The sequence below is a fragment of the Gamsiella multidivaricata genome, assembly GCF_025024155.1.
Source record: "Gamsiella multidivaricata strain RSA 2152 chromosome Unknown BC939scaffold_27, whole genome shotgun sequence".
Taxonomy (NCBI): Eukaryota; Fungi; Mortierellomycota; class Mortierellomycetes; order Mortierellales; family Mortierellaceae; genus Gamsiella; species Gamsiella multidivaricata.
In genome coordinates this window covers 159,269-176,938 of record NW_026251735.1, presented here as the reverse complement: position 1 = coordinate 176,938, position 17,670 = coordinate 159,269, and the positions used below count along the sequence as shown (strand labels likewise).

The following is a 17,670-nucleotide window of genomic DNA, read 5'->3' as shown; positions in this document are numbered from 1 at the left end:
GAGAAAAAAAGGCAAGGTGGGAAAGGGGCAGGAAAGTCAAAACAGACAACGAGCATAATCAAGTCGTTGGGTGTGCCTGAATGTGGTTGTGCGAAAAAGAGACGCGCGCGTACAGGGGGGCTGTTCTGTTCCTGAGTGGAAGCAATCGGTTGGTTGGGTGTCAGATAATGATGTGGATAGATGTTTAAAAATAATAAGACAACCAAACCTAATTATATCCGCCCTTCGCGCTTCACTCAACATACACACACGTACCCCTGGCGAAAATGAAATTGGATGGCACTAATAATAAGGTGTGATACCCAAAAGACAACAATAGAGACGGGGCTAGGGAAGGGGCAAGAAAGGGAGGGAAAGGAGGTACGTGAAGAGGCAGAAAGGGTGATTCATCTTTGTGTTATTCCTTACCTTCTCCAGTGAAAGGAGGGGAATGGGGTTCGATGTGATAGGTTGTCGTTAAGAGTAATGGGGGGAGGGAGTGGGGGAGGGATTGAGATGGAAGGGGGGCCCGAGATGAGTGATGACGATGAGTATGAGGGATGATGAATCAGGCTGCCAGGATGGATGCTGATGGAAGCGGGGCGCCGTGTGATGAGAAAAGAGGGAGGAAGGGAGGGTTAGAGCGAATGGAAGGGGGGCAGGGTAAAAGTGGGGGGGGGAAGAGAAAAAAGAGAGAGAAAGGGCCACCGAACAGGAATTCGGGGAGGGGGGGGGTGAGAAGAGAGAGTGGGCGCGGCGCGCACCTCAGTGCGGGCGGAAGGCGAACATCCTCGAAACGGCCACATGCATTTTTTTCTATTCATTCGCGTATTCACTTTTACATAATTCAGCAGTGGAATGGGGGCGTTTTTCAATGCGTGTGTGTATGCTCTCTGCTTCATTTCATACTGCGATCCCTCTTGAGTACATGTGCGGCGCTGCTCAATTAGTTTACGAGAGCCTTCTCATCTTCTCCGGCGTCCTTCTTTTTTCTAGGAGCGGGTCCTCCTGTAGACTACTATAGATGCATCTCTTCACTATCTCGTAAGAGCCTGTCTAAAAAACACAGAGGAAAAAATAAGTGAGCACTAACATTTTTTTGTACCCTTGTGTACACGCAACAAAGCAACAATGAAACAGAAAGCCAGCGGTTACAGATAAAGGATCCGATTGGTAACCGGAATGAAAAAAGGGAAAACGGGCGCAGACTGATAGCTATCCAGCAACCATGCCATGTCCAGTCTACATGTACATGCTTAACTGGGTTTGCACACATGGTGGTTGATTGACTAGAAATGGTTGACGAACGGGCACATAAGAAATAACTTAAGGGACGACCCGGGCTGAATCACTTTGGCATGAAGATAGTATGTACACAAACCCAGGCGCAGCCAATAGCTGGACTTGAACCTTCATTTATTGTGCCTGCAGGTACCAGCTCCCAGCCCTTGCCATGCTCTCGCCCCATGCTGAGCGTAGGTGAAAGCGACCGTTGCTAACCTGAACCGCAGTCAATTTTTGTCAGCTTGTCAGTGTCCCTGCACGCCATTTTCATGAAACGACAAAAACAAGAAAGATAAGAATAAAATAGAGACGAGTGCTTAGCCTTAACAGGGTACCTGCATCGGCACCTGCATCGGCATCGGCATCAGCATCTGCGAACACAACATATCAAACAAAGAACAAGGCATCTATCCATTTATACGCTCATTATTTCATGTTCATATAGCGCGTTGTCGCGTCGTGGTGCTATTCGTGTAGGGAGAATTTTATTTACACAAGATCTTTCACGTCGCCGCCCGCCCGGCATTCCATGCTACAATGCAGTTTTATCAAATTGATACTGTGGCATTAGACAAGGTTCATTCTGCTAACGCGCTCCTCCATCTCGTCAATATCAAAGTCGTCCGTAGCCCCGTGTCTTGCTCCGCGATAACCATTCCTATGACGAGTCTGCTGGTCCGCCTCCGTGTACTCGTCCTCATCATCGTCCTGGTCATCCTCGTTCAAATCCGACCCATATCCATCGCGATGTGAACGGTTCTCGTGGCCTTGTCTCTCACCGAAAAACGGTCCGAAACCCTCGTTCTCAGGACCAAACTCAAAAAAGTTGTCCAGGATCGTCTCTACCCTTTTCTTCACCGATGACCCCAGAGGACCAACAGCCTGTAGCGCTGACTTGCCTACATTGTCGTTCTGAGCAAACCGGAGGTGCTGCAATGGTCGAGGCAACATCTTGTTGTCAAAGTGCCGCAGTTGAGTATCGCCCTGCGCCTGACTCGACAGCCTCAGTAACTCCAATAAAATCGATCCACCCTCACAGTCGTTCACCCAAATCTTCATGAATTGCTCCTTAGGATGATGCTCGTTGCACCGCAACACATTGAATACAATATCCAGGAGTTTTGTCAGCAGCGGTGGATGTTTAAGGCCAATAGCAGGTAAGACATAGTTTGCCTTGCGATTCCGACGAGGATCAATCAGTTGCGCAATCGACGGCAGCAACTCCAAGCGATACACCAAATGTCTAATTATGTACAAAGGAAAAGAAAGAGAAGAGGAAAAGAAAAGAAAATAGATATCAGAAGTTACTCGTTTCAATTAGGCAGCAGGGCAAAATGCAAACACGCCACATGCACGCCAACTCACCCAGTGATCTCAAGATCAAGCACGCTGGTGGCATTGCTGACCACCCATGCTGCTTCACGAAGCACTCGCCAGTCGCCACCTTCTTCTTGGCCCTCTACAGCATCTTCTCCAAGGTCTTCCCCTCCAACGTCGCCTCTCCTCAGGATTTCGAGAATCCGGCGCATGACATTTCCGCTATCCTGTACTGTCACCTCCCGTACTTGATCTGCCGTCCCTGCGGTGATGTTGGAAATACCCAACAATGCATCCCGACGAATCGTGCTATTCCGATGAGCAAGCATTTCTTGCGATCCCAAGACTGGGATAGCCATTGCATCGATCAACAACTGAGTGTGCTGCTCAGGTCCAGAAGCGATATTTATCAACGATCGAAGTGATGGCACCTGAATGGTCGGATGGGGCTCGCTATCATGTTTTTTAGTCATAGCACATGAGGGGCAGGAACAAGCGGTTAACACTTATCTCTAAAGACTCTTAGTTCTTATTCCATATGTCGAAGTATACCTTAGCAAGGCCACAAATCGCGCGCATAGCTCCCGATCGATGACAACGGTGTCTAGGTTCATCTTGTGCGTTCCATTAAGGATTCGACACATTGCCCAGCTATTGTTGGCAAAGCATTAGTAAATTGTCGATTATCTTGTTAATCAACAAAAAAAAATAAAAATAAAGAATTAATCGCATACCATGTGTCGGCCAAGATCTCAGTATCGTCAATATACATTAGGCGCCGCAACATTGGGAACGCGGGTGTCACCTACGAACGCATCAAGACCAGAGTAGTTGGTCTCTGCAAACTAACTAGACCTGCACGAATGTGCCGAGTATGACACGGTGCGTAGATCATTCCTTACCTGCAACCACTCTGGCGCACAGCGTCCACTTCCTCGACATAAATTCGAGACGCACCAGACGGCAATTCTCAGGATCATGTATTTTTGATCTTTTGCCACTGATGGGTCGTCGCACATTTCGATGAGCTGAAGAATAACGTCCAATGCGCCGGATCCTAGAATAAGGTCACGATATGGGGGACCGTCTCCTGAGATATTTCCCAGTGCCCAGATCGTCTATACCAAAATATCAACACAACGTGAGAAAGGTTAGTCCAGCAGGATCAAGCTTTCATATGGCTCGGATTTTATCCTGCGGAAAAAAAAAATTACCTGTGTCTGCACATGGACACATCGCGAGACTCGAAGATTATGGATCAATGGCGCCAGGATCCCAGCCTCGACCAGTCGCTCTGTTTGAGCAGTCGTTCCAGCCTGCGGTTATCAATTACACACAAGAGGGATCATTATTAATGTTTACCTGGACATTCAACACGGAAAAACAAAACAAAATCATTGGCATGACATCGCACGTTCACATACAGCAATGTTTGTGACAACCCAGGCAGTTTCGTACTAGAGGATGAAAAAAAAAAACGAGTAAAAAAAAAAGTCTATCAGCAACCTCATAATCTGTAACAGCGCATAAATAAAATAGTCAACATGCTAGCATTCCATGTCATACCTGCAGGTCCGGACAGTCGCTCATGTTTAGGAAAGCGATGAAAAAGTTCACGCAATCCAATGCTAGAACATTATCGATCCTTGGCAGCACATCCTCTAAGTGTACATCAGCAGAAGAGGCGAACATATTAGCCTGAGGGGACTTGTAGCAATTGTCTTGAAAAAAAATCGAGCGCAGGATATGACAAGCCGAAGGACTCACGTAGTGACAGATACTTGCGAATGCGGACCATCCCCAGGAGCTGCTGCTCATACACTCCAGATGCCAATAGGTTGTAAAGGGGTTGCGCAAACGTTGGAAGCTATACATGATGCAAACACAATAACAATAAAAAAAAAACAGTTGGGTCAATCAAGTCATTTTAGATGTGAGTTATATACCACTACGGCTCTGTCCTCTGTCCCTCTCGCTCTCACGAGCCAGATGCGCTCTTGGCTGTTGATTTGTATCGTCGGTGGGGAGTGTCTTGCTGGATAAAAGGGATCAGGCAGTCGTCGTTTGGTTGATTTCGTTTGACAACAGGTTTTTTTTTTTTTTTTTTTTTTTTAAATACCATGGTGGATATGTCCGCAATATTCATCTCGTCTGGTATCGTTGTGGGTGGGTTCAATGTCACGTTGGAGAGCTTGCGGTTGAGCTGCTCGATCAGGTCCTCCTCCTCGTCATGGTCGAATCCCTGGTCGCGCTGGGCATTGGATCCCTTTTGCTTCTGCTGGGTGACTCCGCGGGGCTTGCTATTGGCCGGTGGTAGGGTCAGCATGGCGTTGTGTAGCGACAGGGTGGGGGTGAGTGAAGCGAATCAGTCGCGATCGGTCGAATTCAGTCGTGGTCTGTACAAATAGGCTGCACAGAGGGAGAGGAAGAGCGCGGACTGAACTTGCAGTAAGTGGGGAGGGAACGATTGCAAGACAGGTGCTGCGAGGAACCAATTGAGTAGGGGGAGAGAAGGAGAGATGGGAAGGGAGGTCAAGAAGAAAAAGAGAGAAAAGTGAGCAACTACGGACTAGCGAGACTGCTAGGGAAAAGGAGCATCAACTGCGTCTGGGGACAGGGTTCAAAAGGACCACAGGAACACACACTCAACACTAGTGCGATATATAGTAGGGGCCATTGGATATCTGAGCATCAAAGGCACCAGGGTACGGTTCGCAGCGAGGCGCTGAGGCTGATAACATGTGCACTAGCCCTGGACTCTCTCTGGACAAGTAGAAAACATATAAAACAACCGAGTAACGAGAGAACGAGGCAACGAGGTAACGAAGCAGCGAAAAAGGCAGGGTATAAGGATGTCCTCCTTCTGCTTCACGTACGCGAAGCAGGCAAGATGAGTCGAGTCGTACACATGATAATCACTGACCTGTTCGATGGTCGTAGTTCATAGCCCATAGCCCATAGTCAAATATTCGCTCCGTTTTACCCATGTCTGCTTTTGCAAAGGGTCCTCTTGGCTGTCTTTTGTTCACCCGTCTATGTTAACGACATCCTTGGCTGAAAAACGAAGATGAAAATTGCCACTACATTAGCGATCCTATGCACGAGCTAGCAATGAGCATGATGATAACTCGGCACCAATATGTCGCGTCGTTTATTCAAAGTACATGCATATGATTGTATTACAACTTTTTATTACAATGCTGCAAAGAAATGGCGGGGTATCTATCGACTCGCATCCAGGGCACCAACTCACCTGCGATGCCTAGTGGGGGGAGGTTGTTGTTGTTGTAACACTCTACACCTACACAAAGCGGCATGTTTCCAGTCCCATGCCCTCAAAAAGATCTTCGATGTTAATAAGAGAACCATCATACTCATCTACACCCATCGCTCGCCCGTCTCAATGGCTGATACGACCTTCTTGAGCACTGTCTCGACCCGATCGTTCAAAAAGACGGTTCCAACAATACCAGCGTTCTTTTTCGCGCCAGTATCCTCCTTTTCCGAACTGCCCTCCAAAGCTGCCGCAACAGCTATTTCGCGTCTCATCTCATCTTGGATAATCATTGGGATCGTCAACATGACCTTCGACAGCTTGAGTGTCAACCGGAATCGACCCAGTACATCCAAGTAGGCCAGAGAGCGCATGCTGTGATGAATCTCTGAGAGCTGCTGAACCTGGTCATGCACCAGCGTCATATACTTTTTGCATCCTAAGTTATCATCAAAGGCAAAGAAACATTTAAAAAACGAAAGCTATGCATCTATGTGACAGAGCATCGCTGGAGTGTATCAGAAATCCCGCGATGACCCTTTGGGAAACGAATCTCCTTACCATGCAAGACGAAGCGCAGACGAAGAAACATCTCTTCGATGACTCCAATGACATCGTCCCCAAGTCGTACTCCGCCCGCGGTGTTGTTCATGGTGTCTATGTAAACACAGGTAGGGATGACGAAAACCATTTTAGCATATCATCTATGATAACAAGGGCATGGGCCGCACTACTACTTCGAGCAATACGTACTGATCATGTTCCGGATGACTTCAAAGTCACCATCCATGAACTCGAAAAAGACCTGAGATAGCACGCTTTGCAGTGTCTCGTCACTGCCCAGCATTGTCCTTCCTGATGCTCCTCCAGTCGAATCATATACAAATCGCGACGACGGCTTGGACAGGGTCTCATAAGCCAATGACAGTTCTATATGAAGTATAATGAAAGCATTTCGGGGGAGATGAGTAACCTATCATGGCATTTTTTTTTCCTTTGCCCTGCAAGTAAGAAGGACGTGTGTCGCATTGACCCCAATTCAAGTAATTAAAACGAGTCTTCTGGGGAAGCAGAAGTAGACATGACGAATTCGATGGGGCCGCTGCTGTGGACCATGGGATACATGTTCGCGAGATTGACATGCTCCTCTCCACGTGTAAGCGGCAAATAAACATAAAAATCTCATGCTAAAACAACCACCGACCACCCCAAACACAGCACAAGGGTCAAGATATGAACTGAATCACAAGTCGACGCTTCGTCTTTTTGCTTACTTTGAAATGCTTCAGTCGCTCGGGGGTACTCTGGAAACTTGTCTGGGTGACACACCCTTGACTTTGCAATATAAGCCCTATTGATGGATGATGTGTGAGCAACAACAACAACACGGGTGATGAGTGCGCCGTGCTCAGATAGCACTGGAAATGAGATGATGACCAGCATGGTCCTCAAATTTACCTTCGGATCTCTTCTGCTGTTGCGGTGCGATTCACTGCGAGAACACTGTAAAGGTTCTCAGTCTCGAGGATATCGTCTACAATCCGGTACCTCTCTTCGGCTGATGGTGGTGCCTTGGGAGAGCTTTCCTTGTCCTTGGCGCTGCTCCTCTTTGTTCCTGTGGAACTATCTGCGTGATAGCTATGTCTGTTGTGATGGCTACTGTGCGAGGACCTGGAGGAGGAGGAGAACGAGGCGGTGTTGTTCATGTAGTTTCTCTTCCGTGAAAAGCTATGTGGGTCAAAGGATGTAGACTCTGGCTGTGGAGAGGATGATGGTGTTCTGGGCATGGATGATATGGAGGGATTGCGTTTGCGGGCTGCTCTTTTGTCTGCAGAGACACCGCTATATGATCCGGCATGGCTGTAATGACTGGGCGAGTGCGGTGGGGTCATGGGCGAAGAGGGGGAGGAAGTCGAGGAGGAGGAGCTGTGGAGGCCATTGGGATGGCTGCGGCTGAAATTGTAGGTGTTGCTGTATCTGCGGCTGTGAGAGAACCGTCTGTTGCTGTTTGAGGGCCCATTGGGGCCAGTTGGACTGTTAGGACCAAGACCAGCACTGGTAGTTGAGTTGCTACGGGAGTGTGAGTGGTGGTGGTGGGAGTGGTGGGAGTGGTGGTGGTGGTGCAGTCCAGGGCCAGTGACGGCTGTGGTTGTGGAAGCGGAATTGGCGGAGCCCTTGCCCAGTGCGGCAGTGGTCCCGGACCAGACGGTCGAGGCGATGGAGTATGTGAGGTTGGGAATGAACGACATTCTTGCTACGTATTAAAGAGTGTAGGGGGGAGAGTGAGGAAGAGAGAGAGAGAGAGAAAAAAAAAGAAAGAGAGAGGAGGATATGTAGCAGTGAGAGGGAGTGCGAAAGTGAGAGTGTATGTGTATGTGTATGTGTTGTACTATGGCTGCATGGGGGTGCGTGAGCGAGCGAGTGTGCGACTGTGCGAGTGTGTGGGTGTGTGGGCGTGTGGGTGTGTGGGTGTGCGGGAGGGCAGACCAAGGGATGAGAGCGATGGGGGATGGGCGATGGATGGGCGATGGATGGGCGATGGATGGGTGTGATGGGTGTGATGGGTATGATGGGTGATGTGAGGAGGAGGAGAAAAAGAGAGGGGCAAAGAGGAGGAAGGGAGGGTGCGAGAAATAATAAAGGTTAAAAGAGGAGGAGGGGGGTCGTTTCGAGCGCAAGTGGAAAGGTGTCAAGGCGGAAAAGTGACGTGGTGGTGGTGGGGGGAATCCTATGGACGCAGGGATAAGGAAAAGGGAAAGGACGCAGGCTGATACCCTCATAGGTCTCATCCGTTTCATTTACACGTGCAAAGCACAGGACAACAGCGCAAAAGGTGTGGTTCTTGTTTGTGTTATTGTCCGTGGCACATGAAGGATGTCGACACGACCAAGGGCGGAGGATGGCCATTCAAGCGAAAGGAGATAACGACTCGCAAATGCTTGTATACCGTACAATCATGATCGAACCCGATGCATCAATGCATGCCACGGGTATCGAAATCAAAAAGCAGACATCGACCTCGCTCTCCTCCCCTCTCTCTCTCTGCGCCCAGAAGAGGACCGGTCGCAACGTGGATAGGAAGGCCCGCGCGGAAACAGAGAGCTAATCGAATAGACCGATCCAACCCATTCGTGCAACAAAAAGAAGCACTGAATCCACCTGGACAGCGCCCGTTTTACAGCGCATACATCCGCTAGCCCATGCACACTCTCCCCTGAGTCACTCTCAACGGCCGCTGCTGAACGCATTGGGCTATGTGATTGCCTAGACATGGGGACCCCCCTGGACTTCAGTGTCTTGACGTCGCAATGCATCTTCCGTCGATGCTTCTCGCAACAACCCCTCTCTTTAATTTTGCTCATAAACAAAAGAAGGTTAAGATCTTCCAATCCACATCCACGCGGAGCTGATCCTCTCAGATGAGCTCCTCTATGCAGAAAGTCTCCATTGAAGCGGTCTGGTAAGGAGATCGTTTATCAAAAGCAGCAAAAGAGATATATTAAAATATATATAAATAATGGTTGTCTAAACGTGTCTCTATCCATGTTCAGGATATCGTACACACGGCCAGCGATCGTCGTGCTTCAATGTCCTTGATCCACTCCAGGACCATCAGTAGCCGCTGCCGAACCGACGACACTCGCAGCAGCTCATACTTTTGATAGTGACGCACAGGCAAGATCGATGCCACCCAAAACGAGAACGCCTGTCCGTCGTCCTCAATCATCTCTCCAAATTCGCGCTGCAGACGCTGCGTCGCCAGAGGGCCGAGTCGTTCCTGCATCTGCCCCACAAACCCTAAGAGGATCTGCATCAATTGCTTCCGCGATAGTGTTTCCAGATCAACTTCATGCAGATCTTGAAGCCCTAGATGATTTAGCCTTTCTGGCAGCTCCTGTGCAGATAGCCTAAGGTCTCTTGATCCACCATCTGATTGTGTCCAGCCCAGGCTACCGTTACGGACCATGGCATCGTCTTCAGAGGCCAAAGGCGTTAAAGAGTCGGCTGAAGAAGGCTGAGGTGAACGTCGGCGGTGCAGCGAGCGCATACCACTAGAGACCGCTGTGGAATGAGACCTGTCCTCATCCTCTCTCTGCTTGTACGGTGTCCCGATCAAGGCTTCCGCCTCATCCTGTTCCCCGTCCTTTTCTGTCACTCTTCTGGATGTCTCCTCATCGGCGCGCTGCGCTTTCTCGCGTGCAACAGCAGCCTCCATCGCGGCCTTCAGAGCAGCCCTCTCAAGACCAACTTCCTGTTCTACTGGTATATCATGGACTAACTCGATTGCCGTCGCGGTATAGTAGCCGTCCATCATGGAATATGTCAGAATTTGGATGCGCGAGACACCCACAGTCTCGACCAAAGCCCGTCCGTCCGGCAAGAGCTCGCAGGAAAGAACCTTGAGCAGTGTTCCGTACTCCATGCTTGGCTCCCAGGCCGCTGTCTCCGAAGTGCGACCCTTTTGCGGCTGTGGTGGCAGTACCATCCCAAACAGCTTGCTTTCCGTCTTTAGGACATTCCTTAGAAGCTTCCGGTACCGAGGCTCAAAGACCAGTAGGTAACAGGGCATCCGTGGAAAAATGAGAGAATTGATAAATAACGGAGTCATTGCTAGTGTCGACTGGATCTCGCGGTCCTCAGGCGGAATGTCATCGGCCTCACTAGCGTTTGGGCGACTGGCCAAGTACTGGATAAAGCGAACGAGAGCCTTGTTAGGTGCCTGATTGTGATAGTGCATGTACAGGGGCAGCTTACGGCGGCAGAGCGGGCAACAGGGCTTGTGGTCGAGGGATGTGATAAGGCAGGATCTGCAAAGGGTGTGGCCACAGTAAGTGGTGATTGGCTGGTCAAAGACTAGGAAGCAGACTTGGCACTCGATCTCCTGCTGGATCTTCGGGCGAATGGCGTCAATGATGAAGGGCATGCTCCGGTAAAAGACAGACGGCGGTGTGGAGTGCGACACCAACGTCTCGGCAGCGTCAGATTCGCAAAAGGTGTTGGGGCTATCCACCGCGGAACTCCTGACATGATTGGTCAACTCGCTAGTATGCAGTAGCGTGTCTGCGGGCAATGTATCTGGTGGATGGCACAGTGAAGGCTTCTCTCTGGTCAAGTGTAGTGCAGCTGTCCGAAGTGCCGTTGTCAGGTTCTGGAGTGTGACATCGATGGTGAGCTGGTCGGGCAGGTGGAGGTTGGACCTGGTACAGGTACGGAAGGGACAGCGTACTTGTTGCTGGAAGGCGATGGTCTGAGCGGGCGGTACACACGTCTGGCAGACGGTAAAGCCGCAAGGTAGGGTGACCGGGTTCAGCAGCAGCTCCTTGCAGGTCCGGCACTGCAATGGGCGATAGGAGCGAGTAGGGAACGATGATACCCTGATAGACATGGAGCGCGATAGTGGAAGGAGGGGAAAAGAAAGCTGGCGAGGAATTAAGAAGTAATAGGGACGTACGAAAACAATAAAGGTGGTGGAGAAGCGGTTGAGAGGGAGAATGAAGGAAGGAGCAAGGAAGTAGGCAGTAGACAAGAAGACGATGGTTCAACAAGATGATGCGAAGTGATGGGGGAAAGGTAAGATTTCGAATGGGGAAAGTGTGCATCAAGAAAACCTTAATTCTCCCATTGAGTGGTAGAAAAGCGACTCGACTCAATTGGCCAAGGGCCATCGGCCCTGGGCTGTGCCTGAGTTTTTCTTGAAAAAAGAACACCTCCACCTCCGTCTTCGTAGTAATCCTCCTTACTTCTCATTTCTTCTTCTTCACCCATTCTCATTGATCCCCGTCCATCCTCATCCATCCTCATCCATCCTCCTTTGACACCGCAGCAATGTATCCGCAGCACGGGCATCCCTATGCCCAGTCGCAACAAGGTCCCCCACCGCCGTATGGCTGGACTGGTTACCCGCAGGTCCCTGTCAGCACGCCTGGTCAACAGGGCCTACCGTCACCTACTCATCCCCCGCACCAGCACCAGCATCCACACCAGCATCAGTACCAACATCAGTACCAGTATCAGCACCAGCAGCAACACCCATACCATCCATACTTCCAACCTCATGCCCATCCTCACACCCCTACCTCTCCCTCACCTTCGCCAGAGCCCTCGCAATCAGCCTCAGGCACATATCCTACTCTCTATCACCATCAGCAGCATCATCATCATCAACAGCAGCAGCAGCATCCCTCGCCAACAAATTCTACTTACTATTCGCTTCATTCGCCATTGATCCCGACTGCCTCTGTATCGACGGGCCCTGCATCAATTGCTCCTGCATCGTCTCCTGTTGCCGGCTCTTCTGCTGCAGTTGCAGCTCCGCCACCACAGTACAAGGCTGAGATGACAGAGAGCCAGATTCAGTACTGGAAGCAGCAACAGCAACAGCAGTTACAGCAACAACAGAACATCAAAGTCGAAATGCCCTCCTTGACTATACAGCCTAAAAATTCCCCTCCATCGCCCTTGCCCCTATCCTCGCCTTCATCTTCGACCCCGGCCGCGTCCTACCACTCGACTCTACAGCAACAACCCTCTCAGACGTCGATCTCAAGCCATGCGCCAGCACAGGCTCACGCACAGCCACCACAAGCACATTCACAGCAGCCCATTCGAGATGTGCATGCAGAGATACAGCTCGAGTTGCACCGGCAAAGTCAATTACAGGCCTTGCATGAACACAGCCGCCAGAGCAATACCTTCCAAGGTATTGCGCCCTCACCCCAGCCATCTTGGAACCAGAACTCGACGACGAATGGGCCGAGCCCGAGTTCTGCGCCTGCGCCGCTGTCGCAAACTGCAGGATTGCCTCTCCATCCAACTCCGGTCGAGCTACAGTCCGCCCTGACGGACAACACCTCAATTCCTCCCTACGGCCAAGAATCATCCCTAACAACGCTCGATCCTGCACCTGCAGCGATGACAGGTGTCAATGCTAAGATCTCGCGCCCATATAGTTCATCTCACGGTCGGTCTCAGGAGCATCCATCGCAAACATATCCATCCTCCATTGATGAGCAGTCCTCCTTGACAGAGCTTGACGCGACCACCGCCAGACCGCTTTCAGGTGAAGGACCAGTTACATGGTCACATTCTGGGTCAGGAGCAGGAATAGGATCGAGCGCGATGTTTGGAGGGCAGCCGCATCAACAGCAGTATCAGAGCTATCCCTCCGCCATCGAGGAGCAATCGTCCTTGACAGAGATCGATAACTTGCCCTTCCCGCTGGAAGCCCAATCCTCGCTCACCGAAGTCGATGATCAGCCGTATGCGCTGGAGGAGCAATCTGCCTTGACAGAACTGGATAATCTGCCTCACCCGCTGGAGGAGCAATCAGCATTGACAACAGTAGATGATCTACCCTATAGCTTGGAGGAACAATCGGCCTTGACCGAGGTTGGCAGTCTTCCGCATCCACTGTCAGAACAATCCTCATTAACGGTGCTTGATGAGCCGATAGCATCGTCCTCACAGCAAAGAGACGCCGGTATTATAAAAGGCTTTGGACCCAAAGATAAGGCGACACTACCTTCCACAGCAACAACATCCACCGCCTCAACAACAGCTATAGTAACGGCGTTCTCCTCAACAAGCGCTAATGCGAGCACGGCTCCATCTCCAGAGTCGCCCTCCGCTGCCTCACCTGCTATGAAAGCGTTGGCCGATGTCACAGCAATGTCGTTTTCAATGAGCAACTGGACCATACCTTCAGATTTTCCAGCGTCGTCGGTGTCAGAAGAAAACAACGATCGAGAAACGGCCGATGAGACTTATCCTACTGCGACACGCCACGCGCGATCTCCCGCAACTATGATTATCGATACCGCCGTGATTAAGGACGAGGATTCATACATAGCGACAACAGATGACACCGGTATTTTGATACCTTTGACCCCAGCAGCCACTAGCGACCCTTCTTCTCGCAACTCGCCATTGTCCACCCTTAATTCGTTCTCTAGCCGAACAAGGGGCCCTGCAGGCTCAACCCCACCCATTCCAGCACCCAAACCAGTAGCTCTAATGACCAGCAAAACCAACCATCCTCAGTCTGGATCCTCAGGCGCGAGATTGACTATATCGGATGAAATTCATCTGGATGCGGTCCTTCCTTGGAGTCCGTTATCTGCAAAGGGAAATGTCTTGATCCCATTACAGAACGAGCCAGAGCTCGAAAGCGATGCTTTGAGGAGTGAAGATGAAATAACTGGCCTTGGTGGCGAAGGCGATCACGACGACGACGACGAGGACGAGGATGAGGACGAGGATGAGGACGATATGAGCGCCTTCATTCGAGAGATCCAATCTACTATGCCTCTATCCGGACCCGACTCTGGCGGCAGCTCGATCACAGGGTCAAACAAGGACAAGACGCTGGAGCGCGTCAAGGGATCTGACGGCAATGGCAGCACAACGAGTCAGCTTGGAAAGGATGCGCCAAAGGCGCTAGAACAGATGGTCCCCGAGACAAATTCGAGTGCTGTGGAACAGGATCTACCAACTCATGCAAGCAGTATCCCGGATCAGCCAAACAATCTGCCGAACGGTGAACTTCAGCAGCTGGAGGCGATACAGTTTGAGTGGACGTTTTCGGAGGCAGAGCAGGCATTATACGAAAAGATTTTCGGGCTTTGGGAGCGTCCTGGAGAGGAATGTGTGTCCTGTAGGTGTCATCGCCAGGGTATACCGGATCTGCCTTGTAGTAAAGCGGTTGCTATTCTCACATTTCACTTCTCGACTTTTGCGCCTTACTTTTTTAGATGACATCGCAGGAAAGGTCTTTATGACTCTCGGCCTTTCGGATCAAGACCTGCATAGAGTCTGGTAAGTGCACTTGAAAAGATGGTCGATCGAGTACCGAAAGACGCCTTACCCTAATATCATATCGTGGAACTAAACAATAGGCAGCTGCTGAATCCGGAGGAAAAGTCGGCGCTTACGCGCACACAGTTCATCGCAGGCCTTCATCTAGTGAACTGCAAGCTTGTGGGCTACGAACTCCCTGCCGATCTCCCAGACGAGCTTATGATGTCCGCAGCAGCGGTCGGTCGGGTCGTTCCCCCGGCTCGTCCCGTCCAAGGACCATCTACTCTTCCCTCTGATTATGTGGAGCCTGTCGCGTCGTCAGGATCGGACTTCATGCATGCTTATAACGTATCTTTGACTGACTATAATGTGGAAGATTCTCCAGCCATACCGGCTCAAGTGGAACCAAGACCTACAGAACCCGATACCTATGCGCCCTATCCGCACCAACACCATCACTATCAATACGAACAGCAGCAGCAGCAGCAGCAAGAGTGGGCTACCCCAATTCCAGTCTTCACTCCCACTCCAGTCCATGGCCAGTTTATGCCTCAGTACCCGCCTAGCCAACATGCAGTCTCTGATGACAGGGACGCCCCTGTCCCAGCATCCAGGCCCATGACCATGACTATTGCTGTACCGCAGCCGTCGCCTGAAACGCCTGCAATGCCTTCGAAGCCAGGACCGCACGCGTTGCACGATCTTCCTGATAATGCGCCTGTATTTATATCTATGGAGGATGATTCTTTGTCGCGGAGCCAGTACCGACCGGATTCGGCAACTGAGAACCTGCCACCCTCTCAGGCTTATTCAGACATTCTGGGTCGGGCCGTGACACCCAACTCTGTTCCGCTTGCCGGTGCTGCTTCAGCTGCAGTCTCGAACGTAGTCCAAAACTATCACTCTATCGACAATACTGCGCTTTATGCCTCGCCCCCGGACGCCTGGGATCATGATGCGGCACCCCCAGAATTGGACGTGGAGGGCAATTATATCAAATATAGCTGTAAGTTTCTGCGAACCCGTTTTAGTCTCACTAATGATGCTATCTATAATCGCAAGGTCTCGTCCACTGACGTGCACTGTATCCGGCTTTTTTTTTTTTTTGGTTTGTATAGCCGACTTCAAGAATGATATGACGGTCCCTGCGTCAGTTACGGCCAATCATCCCATTAACCCTAAATCGGGTGTATTCTACTTTGAGATTACGATTGACCAGTTCAAAGGCAGCGCCATCAGTGTCGGTATTGCCAGCAAGTCCCTGCGCAAGAATTGTCAAGTTGGTAAAGTCCTGTTGCAGCAGATGGTGTTCTCTTTCTCTTTTTTTTCTCTTTCTTTATATGCTGACGAACAGATATGGTACTCTGACAACAACAACAACAACAACAACAACAACAACAACAACAAACGATAGGATGGGACCTGAACTCGTGGGGCTATCACAGCAACGATGGATGCCTGTATTTCGGCAACGGTAAGCAAACGATTGAGTTTGCGGACAAGTACCATGAAGAAGACGTTGTCGGGTGCGGGGTCAACTTTTTAAGCGGCACAGTGTTCTTCACGTTGAACGGAGACATGATGGGCGTCGCTTTCAAGTTCATCAAGGATACGATTCTTCTGTACCCGGCCGTTGGTCTCTCCCATGCGGGGACAGTGATCAATGCCAACTTTGGCGACCAGACGTTCTTGTTCAACATTGTCGAGTATAGGAAGGTAAAGGAACTTCATCATGGTCGAGTGCTTGAGGAGGAAAAAAATAATCTCTATCGGATTTGATACTCATGCGAATAGCTGGTATGCGTATGTTTGCGATTGATAGAAGATCACCTTGAAACCACCCCGGCCCCCAACCATGCTTACATGGAACAACGGTGCAAGGAATGACAAGGTCTTCCATATTCTTAATGACGGTCTTTCTGTCATTGCGAGCGGTAGGTTTCTATTCTCTTCTTTTTTTTTTTTTTGTTTTCTATGCGCGTATTAGTTATATTTGGGCCACCTCTTACGATTTCTCATAACGACTGACACTACTATGTCATGAATACCGGACGTGTAGGCAAGGATGCGGGATGTATCCGAGGACCGAAGGTGTCTCCGCGCGACAGAGATGTGTTCTACTTTGAGATCACGATCCTGTACATGCCTGCAACAGCACTAGGGTAACGGGCCTGATCTAATTTATTTTCTTTTCTGGCTGCATGCAACTAAATGAACTGACGACGCAGTAGCGCTAGTGAGTCGCATGCATGACATCTGACGTTTATCATTTTTCGATCCTTTTGTATTATTTTCTATTTTTTTTATTTTATTTTTTGGAACGCAGAACCATCATGGTTGGAATTTGTGGTTCGGACCAAAAAATGACCGACGTCCTGGGCTGGAAACCCAACTCGTATGGCTACTCTGGCGAATGTGGAGATTTCCTCTCTATGTCCTCGAGCCGATCCAGTCTCAATGCGCGCTCTCAGTCGGGCAAGATGAAGGCGCGTGCTCGTGGGGCTCCCTTCAGGGCCGGGTCCGTGGTCGGATGTGGAGTCGACTTTGCGTCGAGGGAGATCTTCTTCACGCTCAATGGGGAATGTCTTGGCCAGGCATTCAATGAGGTCGATGTCCTGGATTGCTATCCCTGTGTGTCCGTTGTCGACGGAGGCGGCGGCGTGGGTGGGCCTCTGTCAATTCTGAGGGAGCAACCCGGGGCGAATGGGTCGGATGTCAATGGAGGCAGATTGGGTCCGTTCTCGAGGGACCAGACCCTGACGGGCTCATCTTTTGAAGATTGGATTGGATTCGAGTTCAAGGCGAATTTTGGTCAATTCCCGTTCATGTTTGATCTGCCAGCATTTGAGGCCTCCGAAGGACAGTAGATGTTGCTCGCAAAATAAAAGACTGTGGAATAAGCATTCTGTCGTCAAGGTTGTGTCAGGGGAGGGAAGGAGGGATAGAGAGACGGGCAGGGCAGGTCCTTGGGAACGCGTGGCCTGTTTACATGCATAAGGTACACGGAACTGTTGCACAAA

General features: G+C 50.4%; 5 protein-coding genes across 5 annotated transcripts; 2 read left to right on the top strand and 3 right to left on the bottom strand.

The window, feature by feature from the left end:
• Positions 1-1,707: 1,707 nt before the first annotated feature.
• Positions 1,708-5,187, bottom strand: BC939DRAFT_449290 (armadillo-type protein). The gene is made up of 10 exons (XM_051555363.1): positions 4,700-5,187; positions 4,348-4,447; positions 4,147-4,241; positions 4,005-4,037; positions 3,795-3,896; positions 3,483-3,698; positions 3,315-3,385; positions 3,133-3,231; positions 2,629-3,033; positions 1,708-2,506 (listed from the first exon to the last, which is right to left on the bottom strand). The coding sequence occupies exons 1-10, from the start codon at positions 4,904-4,906 to the stop codon at positions 1,831-1,833; spliced, it is 2,004 nt and encodes a 667-aa protein (XP_051412942.1). The 5' UTR covers positions 4,907-5,187; the 3' UTR covers positions 1,708-1,830.
• Positions 5,188-5,754: 567 nt separating this feature from the next.
• Positions 5,755-8,401, bottom strand: BC939DRAFT_449287 (uncharacterized protein). The gene is made up of 5 exons (XM_051555362.1): positions 7,313-8,401; positions 7,129-7,205; positions 6,608-6,784; positions 6,416-6,511; positions 5,755-6,293 (listed from the first exon to the last, which is right to left on the bottom strand). The coding sequence occupies exons 1-5, from the start codon at positions 8,101-8,103 to the stop codon at positions 5,959-5,961; spliced, it is 1,476 nt and encodes a 491-aa protein (XP_051412941.1). The 5' UTR covers positions 8,104-8,401; the 3' UTR covers positions 5,755-5,958.
• Positions 8,402-9,311: 910 nt separating this feature from the next.
• On the bottom strand, positions 9,312-11,425 carry BC939DRAFT_449286 (PUA-like domain-containing protein). The gene has a single exon (XM_051555361.1). It carries the CDS (start codon positions 11,238-11,240, stop codon positions 9,402-9,404), a length of 1,839 nt encoding a protein of 612 aa, XP_051412940.1. The 5' UTR covers positions 11,241-11,425; the 3' UTR covers positions 9,312-9,401.
• Positions 11,426-11,561: 136 nt separating this feature from the next.
• BC939DRAFT_135256 (uncharacterized protein) lies at positions 11,562-16,146 on the top strand. The gene is made up of 4 exons (XM_051550102.1): positions 11,562-14,507; positions 14,605-14,668; positions 14,749-15,656; positions 15,769-16,146. Exons 1-4 carry the CDS (start codon positions 11,681-11,683, stop codon positions 16,062-16,064), a joined length of 4,095 nt encoding a protein of 1,364 aa, XP_051412939.1. The 5' UTR covers positions 11,562-11,680; the 3' UTR covers positions 16,065-16,146.
• On the top strand, positions 16,147-17,606 carry BC939DRAFT_135277 (uncharacterized protein). The gene is made up of 4 exons (XM_051550103.1): positions 16,147-16,366; positions 16,473-16,584; positions 16,710-16,812; positions 16,977-17,606. The coding sequence occupies exons 1-4, from the start codon at positions 16,229-16,231 to the stop codon at positions 17,515-17,517; spliced, it is 894 nt and encodes a 297-aa protein (XP_051412938.1). The 5' UTR covers positions 16,147-16,228; the 3' UTR covers positions 17,518-17,606.
• Positions 17,607-17,670: the final 64 nt, after the last annotated feature.

What these genes read in the sequence shown, in the direction of transcription:
- BC939DRAFT_449290 (XM_051555363.1), bottom strand. Translation starts at nt 4,906, where the DNA reads ATGCTGACCCTACCACCGGCCAATAGCAAGCCCCGCGGAGTCACCCAG. An exon ending in GCGACTGTCCGGACCTGCAG is followed by an intron (nt 4,038 to 4,146) that starts GTATGACATGGA and finishes TTCATCCTCTAG; the next exon opens with TACGAAACTGCCTGGGTTGT. An exon ending in GTGTCCATGTGCAGACACAG is followed by an intron (nt 3,699 to 3,794) that starts GTAATTTTTTTT and finishes ATTTTGGTATAG; the next exon opens with ACGATCTGGGCACTGGGAAA.
- BC939DRAFT_449287 (XM_051555362.1), bottom strand. Translation starts at nt 8,103, where the DNA reads ATGTCGTTCATTCCCAACCTCACATACTCCATCGCCTCGACCGTCTGG. An exon ending in ACAGCAGAAGAGATCCGAAG is followed by an intron (nt 7,206 to 7,312) that starts GTAAATTTGAGG and finishes ATCCATCAATAG; the next exon opens with GGCTTATATTGCAAAGTCAA. An exon ending in TCTGCGCTTCGTCTTGCATG is followed by an intron (nt 6,294 to 6,415) that starts GTAAGGAGATTC and finishes ATGATAACTTAG; the next exon opens with GATGCAAAAAGTATATGACG.
- BC939DRAFT_449286 (XM_051555361.1), bottom strand. Translation starts at nt 11,240, where the DNA reads ATGTCTATCAGGGTATCATCGTTCCCTACTCGCTCCTATCGCCCATTG.
- BC939DRAFT_135256 (XM_051550102.1), top strand. Translation starts at nt 11,681, where the DNA reads ATGTATCCGCAGCACGGGCATCCCTATGCCCAGTCGCAACAAGGTCCC. An exon ending in TGGAGAGGAATGTGTGTCCT is followed by an intron (nt 14,508 to 14,604) that starts GTAGGTGTCATC and finishes TTACTTTTTTAG; the next exon opens with ATGACATCGCAGGAAAGGTC. An exon ending in CAAGACCTGCATAGAGTCTG is followed by an intron (nt 14,669 to 14,748) that starts GTAAGTGCACTT and finishes ACTAAACAATAG; the next exon opens with GCAGCTGCTGAATCCGGAGG.
- BC939DRAFT_135277 (XM_051550103.1), top strand. Translation starts at nt 16,229, where the DNA reads ATGATGGGCGTCGCTTTCAAGTTCATCAAGGATACGATTCTTCTGTAC. An exon ending in ACATTGTCGAGTATAGGAAG is followed by an intron (nt 16,367 to 16,472) that starts GTAAAGGAACTT and finishes TGCGATTGATAG; the next exon opens with AAGATCACCTTGAAACCACC. An exon ending in ATGCCTGCAACAGCACTAGG is followed by an intron (nt 16,813 to 16,976) that starts GTAACGGGCCTG and finishes TTTGGAACGCAG; the next exon opens with AACCATCATGGTTGGAATTT.